General features: G+C 34.2%; 1 protein-coding gene across 1 annotated transcript; it reads left to right on the top strand.

Moving 5' to 3' along the window:
- LOC123884250 (cationic amino acid transporter 2, vacuolar-like) lies at positions 1-7,253 on the top strand. Its single transcript, XM_045933317.1, has 14 exons — positions 1-494; positions 1,279-1,480; positions 1,803-1,887; positions 2,346-2,486; positions 3,022-3,140; positions 3,234-3,330; positions 3,847-4,019; positions 4,187-4,253; positions 4,505-4,663; positions 4,913-5,123; positions 5,388-5,493; positions 5,697-5,809; positions 6,574-6,649; positions 6,782-7,253. Exons 1-14 carry the CDS (start codon positions 302-304, stop codon positions 6,936-6,938), a joined length of 1,899 nt encoding a protein of 632 aa, XP_045789273.1. The 5' UTR covers positions 1-301; the 3' UTR covers positions 6,939-7,253.
- The last annotated feature ends 3,220 nt before the right edge of the window (positions 7,254-10,473 follow it).

The raw sequence follows: 10,473 nt of genomic DNA, 5'->3' as shown, positions 1-10,473 counted from the left end.
GAAGCACGTTCATAAGAAAAGAAAAACCAACACAAGGACCACTCATAACAGAGATTGTGTACAGTTTCTTTGTTTTTTTCCTTTTACAGCTTAACTACATTCACAAATAATCCACACATGTCACTATAATAATAATAAACTTGAAAGGGAATAATCATTCCCTCTTTTTTACTTCAATTTGCATGATTGCTCTCTTTTATCTTATTCACTTCACTCTTAAGTTTGAAACTATTTCTTGCACATAAATTGTTTGATATATTGCTTGTTTAGTAAGAAAAGAAAAAAGAGGGAATTTTTTTTGATGGGTTTTGTTGTTGATTCACAAGAGGGTAGTGGTAGTAGTAATTATGGAGGACAAGGTTCTTCATCTTGTTCATGGAAGTTCTTAACTAGAAGGAAGAAAGTTGATTCTAATGTTACCAACAATAATGATAATTCTCATCATGGAGAACAACTTGCTAAGGAGTTAACTGTTCCTCATCTCATGGCAATTGGTAATTCAATTTTCTCTTTTTCTTTTTTCTATCTCTTGAAATTGTGTGGTTTTGATTTTTTTCAATCATGTTTTTTATCTGGAAAAGGGTGTTGGATGGATCTGATTATTTTCAGTTCGAAATTTTGTTTTCACTTTTCATAATTCAGACTGTGTTTTTGTTGTTGGGCATCTTTTCTAGTGTGTGTGAACTGGTAACTCCGCCCTCAACTGTAGTCGTCTGTAGAGACTAATTTCTCGATCTGAGTAGGAACACAATAGATAATAAATCACTTCCTCAAGCAGTTCAAGTCCAAGGACCGGATTAGAACCATCTGCGTACCTTTGTCTTTAAGAGAAATGTTATTTTGACACACAAAAGACCACACCGTATATAATACATCCTACATTAGTGTGTTTTTCATCTTAGGTGAGAGAAAATAATGATAAAAAAATTTAAAAAGTATGTTTATATATATGGTGTCCAATATCAAAAGCTGTGTAAAAAAACATATCCCTTTTCTAATGATGCTATTTAATTGGTTTTTTAAAAAGTATGTTTATATATATGGTGTCCAATATCAAAAGCTGTGTAAAAAAACATATCCCTTTTCTAATGATGCTATTTAATTGGTTTAAAGTTCTTTTCTTGTTTGAATTTATGTTTCTCTTTATGTTTTTCAGACCCCAAAGGAAAAAGTGAAGTGACCCTTTGACTTGAATTTCATTTTTGTATTATATTTGGTTATAAACTAGTATGTTGATAAGATGTTAATTATTGAATTTTGGGGGTGTTTTTTATTCAGGTGTCGGTGCAACAATTGGTGCAGGTGTGTATGTTCTAGTAGGAACTGTGGCTAGGGAACATGCTGGACCTGCTTTACCACTTTCATTTCTGGTTGCTGGATTAGCAGCTACTCTTTCAGCTCTTTGTTATGCTGAGTTGGCTAGTCGATTTCCTTCTGCTGGAAGTGCTTATCACTATGCTTACATATGTCTTGGTGAAGGGTATTTATATATTCACCTTTATAATATTCTTAATTTCTTACAATAGACTGTTTTTTTTATTCTTTTATAATTTCTGGTAATCATGTTATTTATATATTTGCCAATGATTAATCTTTAAAAGGAAGCCTGACTGACTATCTTAGTGGGTCTCCCCTCCCAACCACATTTTTTTTTAATTCTAATTATGATGTTGACTTTTGTTTCATGTATTATTTTTAAAAATAGTTGTTGACTTTGCTTATTGAAAGATTGAAATGTGTGTAGACTGCATAGGCTATTATATCAATTGAGAGTTGATATATTTTGTGAATTATGTTTGCAGTGTTGCCTGGTTGATTGGTTGGTCTTTAATATTGGAATATGGGATTGGTGGAGCTGCTGTTGCCCGTGGCATAACCCCTAATTTGGTATAATGTTATTTTAACTCTTTTGTTTAGTTTTTGTTTGATTTAGAGCTATGAAGCACAAACTCAAACAAATTGACATTGACACTTGACACGAGACTTGACACGACACTGACGTTGACATTTAGACATCAATAATTAAATAAAATGAGAGTGAATGAATGTAACCAGTAACTACTTATGTCCTTGTCGTGTCGGGGGCTAATACTTACAGGTGTCGGACACCAGACACACCTTTGATCTAAAGTGTTGGTGCTGCATAGATTTAGAGAATGTTGATTATATCATATCAGAATGTTTTAATTCTTCAATAGGTCCAACATTGTCGGGTTAATTCATATTTCATATGTATATTTTTTATTAAAAATAAAATTCTTAAGTAGATTGGCTTATTTGCCTTGAAAGTAAAATATTTCTGTGATGCAAGTGTTGATATGAGATAAAAATATTTCTGTGATCAGGCTGCACTTATTGGAGGTGTGGACAACTTGCCAGGAATTTTATCTTATCAACATATTCCTGGAATTGATATTGTTGTAGACCCACTTGCAGCAATTATGGTATTCATTGTAACTTGGATCCTCTGTACTGGGATCAAAGAGGTAACTTTTTTAATGTTTTTATATATGATTTTCAACTTAGCTTAACTTTCTAAACTGTATGAGCTAGAGTTCTAAACTGTATGAGCTAGGGTTTCTTTTTATTTCTGGTTGGTGCCATTTAATTTTTCTGATCTAAAATTCACTGCACCACTATTTGGAGGTATTGTCTGTCTTGAGTCTTATGTACAGTATGCCCTTAAAATTCTGTCCTTAGTTAAAAGGCGTCAAGACTCTTTTTGGTGTAAAGGGCAAAAAGGTCTGGTCGTCTTCATGTGTAGCGTAGTCCTTCCTTCTAGCGTCAATGCTCCGACCTCATGTCAGTTACATCGCTTTTCATAAGTATTGTATGTATTGTGTCTTGTGTAAACCCTTACGGTTTTGTCCTTAGTTAAAAGGTGTCTCAGTGTGTTGAGGAGAGTGAGTGTTTATAAACTACCCCTACTCGCGATTCCCAAACAATATGAGACTTTTTGGTGTACGGAACAATATATTTTCTTAGTTCATTTTGATTTGAATTTTCATGACTTGTATGCAGAGTACAATGGTACAAAGTATAGTCACATCAGTGAATATATGTGCTTTGATGTTTATCATAGTAGCCGGTGGTTACCTAGGATTCAAATCTGGATGGGTTGGATATAAACTCTCAACAGGGTAATTTACAACTTTCTTCTGCACTACCCTTAATCCATCTATGTTTGGTCTCTTCAAATTACTGAATAATATTTTTTCTTGTTTAAATAATAGGTATTTTCCATTTGGGGTAGATGGAATGGTTGCCGGTTCTGCAACAGTTTTTTTTGCATACATAGGTTTTGATGCAGTTGCCAGCACTGCTGAAGAGGTATAGATAATGATAATATATCATGCTTCATGTAACTTACCCTTTTAGGTCATATTGCGGTCAAATACGGCTGATGAGAAAATTTGCAATCATTTCAAATTGCAATCACCACTTTGCAGTCGCGATCCTTGATATTGCAGTTAAATACGGATCTATATTTTCAAAATCGGACCGGAGATTAAAGCAGTAGGACTTCCAAATCATGGCTCAATTGGTTCAATCAGTTGGTTCGACCAATTGGAGGTTGAACCAGTTGCAGTTCAACGCACTTCAATTTGGTTCGACTTAGCTTTAAGAAATTGAAAACTGACCACGGTTGAACCGACCGACAGATTATTCAGTTCCCAGCTCAACCTGTTGAATTGACCAGTCCAATTTTGAAAACACTGATCCAGATGATGCAGCTGCGAAGTGGTCGCAGACACATCAAAAACCTTGATGTCGCAAGTAGACCATTTTTTTCAAACCTTGAGAGTAGGTTCAAAGTTTCTAATAGTGTTTTACTTTGATAAACAGGTGAAAAATCCTCAAAGAGATTTGCCAGTAGGAATTGCTGGTTCATTGTCTCTATGTTGTGGATTGTATATGATAGTTTCAATTGTTGTTGTTGGTTTAGTACCTTACTATGATATCAATCCAGACACCCCCATATCCTCTGCATTTGCTGACAATGGAATGCAATGGGCAGCGTAAGTTGTATAAATTAGCAACTCTATTCGGATTCTGATTCTTCATAAAGCTTAGGCACATTGTTGTGAATTTCTATATCATGATATGATTAGAAAAATACTACACTGTAAATTTAATCTGTCCATTTTGTAGTTTTCAAATTCATTTTTCTTGATTGTGATTTCAGATACATTATAAATACTGGGGCTATTACAGCACTATGTGCATCATTGCTTGGTGGAATGTTGCCTCAGGTAAAACTAATCAGATAAACTCAATAACATAATTTATTTATTATTTTTACTTTTTTTAATGCTGTATTATAAAAAGAAAGTGGATACTATAAAAACATAATCAGCCTAATTAAAATTATCTCCAAGCAAACCAAATATTTATTCATTAAAAGAAACTTAAAACTGAAATAACATTCTTCTTTCTCTTTGAAGTCTTTATATTTTCAAGGTAAAATTGTTGATGTGATTTTTGTTTAATGCCTATCTCTCAGCCAAGAATTTTGATGGCCATGGCAAGGGATGGACTTCTGCCGCCATTTTTTTCTGACATAAATAAGCACAGCCATGTTCCTGTAAAGAGTACATTAGTAACTGGCCTTGTTGCCGCAGTCTTAGCATTTTTCATGGATGTCTCTCAACTGGCTGGGATGGTAAGTCTAAATCATATTTCCAATTGTTAGGACTCAACTGCAGTTGAATTGCAGTTCAACCGGTAAAACTAATTGCAGTTGGAATGCGGTTTACAATTCAACCAGACTTTAGTATAATCGAAATCCAACCAATTAGTGAAACTGGCCCGTTCCTAGTTCAATTGGTTGAATTGGCTGGTTAAGTCCGATTTTTAAAACATCAATTTGTAGTACTAAACTACTAATGTTTATTTTGATCGTCTTCGACAGGTTAGTGTAGGTACTCTTCTTGCATTTACCATAGCAGCAATATCTGTGTTGATAGTAAGATATATACCACCAATTGAGGTTCCATTACCGCCATCTCTAAAAGAACCGATTGATTCAGAGTCAATGGAGTATGGTTGGAGCCATTTAGAAACAAATGAAAAAGATGCAATGCAAAAACCCTTAGTTGTTAAAAATCTTGCAATAGACAAATGTGAGTTATGATTTTCGTTTTCTTCTATTTAGTTTCTCTATCATGCAAAACATATGTAACACTGACACTTCAGATTGAAGGTGTGTCTGGTGCCAGACATATAATTTTCTCAAATTATTATTTGGTGTCATAGTGTCACCATGTGAGTGTCGTGTCTGTGCTTCATAGTACAAATGTACTATATAGTTTCTTTTTAGGCCTTCTCTTCTACGATTTGACATATGTTGCTTTTCTAACGACTCCTGTTTTTTTGGATGCGTGCAGATGTACATAATGGTAATAGGAAAAAAATTGTTGGCTGTGTAATAGCATTCATATGCTTAGGTGTATTTATTCTTACATTTGCAGCATCGTCTACACATCTTCTCAGGTTGGTTTAGTAGCAGATGTTTCATTTTTCAAGTTGCATACACATTGATAATTTTAGGATATATATGATCAAAATGCCTATAACAGCTACATAAAATTTATATATTTAATTTGTCAAAAAAATAAAAATTATATACTTAATTAATGTTGCATGCCATTTGAGTATATTTTTTAAGTTCTAAATTTTTTCATTGTTATTATCAGTTCTGTTAGATTTACATTATGTGGAGTTGGTGGCATTGTTCTTTTGTCTGGCCTTGTCTTCCTAACATGTATAGATCAAGATGTAGCAAGACATAACTTTGGAAACTCTGAAGGTATGGTTTAACAATTATTTATGATAAATAAATTTATACAAGTGTCAGTGAGTGTCATGTTTCATGAAACTAATGTAAAAGGAAAGAGTTTTTTGTTGTCTTTAACTCTCTGGTTCCTAGGGAAAAAGATCCTGGTAATTCAGAGTTCAGTCTAGAGCTAAGTAAAATTTGGTCAAGGAGATTGTTTCAACCAGGGTTCGAACTTAGTTGCTCCCAATCGATTTGACCTTCACTTAAGCTTATTAGCCACTAGAGTCCAACCACTTTGTTTAAAATGAATGAACATGTGTTCTATACATTAAATATTGTATGGCAATAAGACGATTGAAGGAAGGTTTAAACTACCCAAGAGCACTTAGATGAGATGACGTGAGTCGCTTCTAACTTAATCGAGGTCCTGAGTTCAATTCCTGGTTTAGGCATGCAGCAGTATTAAAACTCTTAGGGAGAGTTTGCCGCCCATTTGAGTCTCACAAGGCTCGATGGATTAGTCTCTGCAGTTGCGTGCAGAGGATAGCTGGTTTACGCCAACAAAAGAAAAAGGAAGCTTTAAACTGAAATTTATATGGGCAAAGATTTATCCAATCATCTTATATGTTTTCTCTTTTATTTTTTAGGGACTATCATAATTGGGAGTTATAATATTATTGAAATAAGTAAAATTTGTAGGATTGGAATTGCCACACACATACAAAAATCATTAATCCATCTTCAATGTAAAATAAGTTTTGAATTAAAAATTATTCTTATTAATTTGTTTGCAGGTTTCACATGTCCATTGGTTCCTTTGCTTCCTATAACTTGCATTCTTATCAATTCCTATTTACTTATTAGTCTTGGGTAAGTATCCATATTCAATTATATATGAAAGTAGATATACTACTACAAATCAAGTAGATATATTACAAAATCTTCCTTTAATTTAACTATACAACTTTTATCTAATTATATCATTTATTTATGTATTTGAAGGGGTGCTACTTGGGTGAGAGTTTCTGTATGGCTAGCATTAGGAGTTATTATTTATGTATTCTATGGTCGAACCCATAGCTCTCTAAAAGATGCAGTTTATTTGAAGGCTATTCAAGTTGATGATACTATTTACACCCCCACAAGCTTCCTTACTTAATTATATACAAGCTTATTTGTATCCCAAGTGAAAGAGAAAATATTTGCCACTTCATTAGTGGATAGGTAATCATTGTATAGGAAATGCAAAATATTTATGGTTTATAGAAGATCATAGTCATAGCTTCTTCATTTTATTGTGAAGAAGAATTTGATCATGTGAATTATTGTATTTTATTTGTTGATTTTTCAATCAACAATTTTTTCTTTTTGAAATTTTTTCAATCAACTGTTTAAAATTGTTGATATATATATTTATATGTATAATTAACATTGAAGATTTAAAAATTTGCTATAATGAGTTTGTTTTATAGAATGCATTTTTTATTTTATTTTGGATAAATTAAGAGTATTTGAACATCAAGACATAAGTAGACATCCCAACTATGTTGACACACCTAAACATCCTCATCCTACCTTACCCCAAGTTAAAATAAAGCGAAACAAGGCTAGAACTAATCATTAAAATAAGGTAACAAATCTCATCAAATTGATTCTCCAACCATATGTCAATGATTCACCAAATTGATTCTCCAACCATATGTCAATGATTCTCCAACCATATCTCATCATGATTGCGAAGATTTCAGCATATAAAACCAAGACTTGCCATAAATTTTTAGCAAAACCTCCACATAAATTAGACATATAATCACAAAATAAACCGCAACAGGCAGTTGTAGTCGGCGCGCCTATGACAAATTGAAGTTTTCAGTTTTAAAGAAAATGGAAAAATGTAGAGAAGAAACGTAAAATAGAGAATATTGCTGCAAAGTTGTTTATTTCACTAGAAACATATATGCTTAAATACAAATAAAGTGATAACTGAATGAAAAACTAGTGCTCCATAATTGTAGCAACAACTACTGACTAAGAAATTAAAAAACTAGGAAATTAAAAAACTGACTAACAGCAAAATAATAGATATTTTGCTTTGACTTATTCAAACTGAGATAACTTTGCCAGCATTCAAAGACACGTTTCAACACTCATCCTTGTCTTGGAGGCTGCAAATTCCTAGCTTTTCTCTCAAAAATTCGAACTTGCTGAGTGGAGAAGGCTTGGTGAATATATCAGCAGCTTGATCTTCTGTTTTACAATAAACCAAATTTATATCACCATTTCCTTGCACTTCTCTTAGATAAAATAACTTGACATTGAAGTGTTTTGTCTTCCCATGAAACACCGGATTATATGAGATTGAAATGGCTGCTTGATTATCAACAAATATCTGTGTACTTTGCTCTTGCTTCAGGCCCAAATCTGCTAAGATATTCCTTAACCAAATAGCTTGATTTGCTGCTGCTATTGCTGCTACAAACTCAGCTTCTGCTGTTGACTGAGCTACAACCTCCTGCTTCTTTGAACACCAAGAGAAAACACTTGAACCTATGCTGAAACAGTACCCTGAAGTACTCTTCATATCATCCGAGCTACCTGCCCAATCACTGTCAGAATAGCCAAATAATTTGAAGTCTTTGACCTTGCAGTACTTGACTCCAAAATGGACAGTTCCTTTGATGTATCTTATAACCCTCTTTGTTGCCTTCAAGTGCAATTCACTAGCACAATGCATGAACCTTGACAGCAAGCTAACTGAAAATAAGATGTCGGGCCTTGTAGATGTAAGATACATTAGACATCCAACCAAACTTCTGAAATAAGCTTCATCAACTTTATCAGCTCCATCCTCCTTGATAAACTTCTCTTTTTGATTCATAGGAGTGTTCATTGTTTTGCATTCATCAAGCTGAAATTTTTTTTAAAATCTCCTTTGCATATTTTTTTTGACAAATGAAAATCTCATTCTTCTTTTGAGTGATCTCCATGCCCAAAAAATATGACATAAGACCAAGATCAGTCATCTCAAAGACTTCTTTCATTTCTTGCTTGAATTCTTCAACTAGTGATATGTTGCTTCCTGTCACCAAAAGATCATCAACATACAAAGAAATGATTAAAATATCAGCACCAACATGCTTGACATAAAGTGTAGCTTCAGATAGGTTCGTTTGAAATCCCAATTGCAGCAAATGATCATTAATTCTGTTGTACCACACTCTTGGGGCTTACTTTAAACCATAAAGTGCCTTTTTTAGCAAGTAGACTCGATCTTCTTGGCCTTTGACAGAAAAACCTTCTGGTTGCTCAACATATATCTCCTCCTGCAGAAAACCATTAAGGAAGGCTGACTTGACATCCATATGAAACACTTGCCAACCTTTTTGCGCAACAATAGCAAGTAGCCTGATTGTATCCTGTCTTGCTACAAGAGCAAAAGTATCTGAATAATCAATTCCAAATATTTGAGAATAGCCCTTCACAACAAGCCTTGCTTTGTGTTTATTTATAGAGCCATCAGGGTTGAATTTTGTTCTGAAGACCCATTTCACTCCAATGACCTTTCTATCACGAGGTCTTGGAACCAAATCCCAAGTTTGATTTTTCTCAATCATAGATAGCTCCTCCTGCATCGCAGCTAACCATTTCTCCTCTGTAGCAGCTTCTTCAAAGCTAGATGGTTCAAATACAACTATGTTGCACACTGCTATGTTGCTTCTTTGATAGATATCAGAAACTAACCTTGTGCCTCGAACCGGTGGATCATCTATTGTATCTTGAAACTCCAATGCAACATTCTTATTCTTTGGATCACTCCAAGACCATTTTTCATTCTCCATGAAGTGCACATCTCTACTTACCAAAAGTTTTCCAGTTTGAGGTTGAAAAATTTTGTAAGCTTTAGAGATTGTGCTATAGCCAATAAATATTCCAGGTTCAGCCTTTTTGTCAAGCTTGTCGCGCTTAACCTGAGGTACATGTGAGTAGCACAAGCAACCAAACACTTTAAAAAAATCTAGAGAAGGTTTAAAACCAAACCAGGCCTCAAAAGGAGTTTGATTTTGCAAAGCTCGTGTAGGGAGTCTATTTTGTATGAAAACAGCCGTACTTGCAGCTTCAGCCCATAACTTCTTTGGTAATTCCTTTTGATGAAGCATACACCTTACCATGTCCATGATTGATCTGTTTTTCCTTTCACTCACTCCATTTTGTTGGGGAGTGTATGGAGCAGTCAGTTGATGTTCGATCCCCACTTCATCACAAAATTGTTGAAACTGATTTGATAGATACTCTTTCCCATTATCTGATCTCATAATCTGAATATGAGAATTGCTTTGATTTTCAACATGAGCTTTGAATTTCCAGAACACTGCAGCTACTTCTAATTTGTATCTAAGAAAATAAATCCAGCACATTCTGGTTAAGTCATCGATAAAAACAATATAATAAAGACTTCCATTTAGCGATGGAGTTCTTTGTGGTCCAGCAACATCAGTGTGAATAAGTTGGAGCTTATGGTTTGCCCTCCAGCTACTTGTAGGAAATGGCTTCCTTGTTTGCTTCCCAAATTGACAAGCTTCACATTCAATTGCCTTTTCTGTTAAGGAAGGAACTCCACGAACTAGTTGATTTTTCAGCATGTAGTCCATTCCCGAATGATGGAAATGGCCGAGCCTTTTGTGCCAAAGATCAGT

The sequence above is a fragment of the Trifolium pratense genome, linkage group LG5 (assembly GCF_020283565.1).
Source record: "Trifolium pratense cultivar HEN17-A07 linkage group LG5, ARS_RC_1.1, whole genome shotgun sequence".
In the NCBI taxonomy this organism is placed as follows: domain Eukaryota; kingdom Viridiplantae; phylum Streptophyta; class Magnoliopsida; order Fabales; family Fabaceae; genus Trifolium; species Trifolium pratense.
The sequence above is the reverse complement of the archived record's forward strand: the minus strand, read 5'-3'. Positions and strand labels throughout refer to the sequence as shown.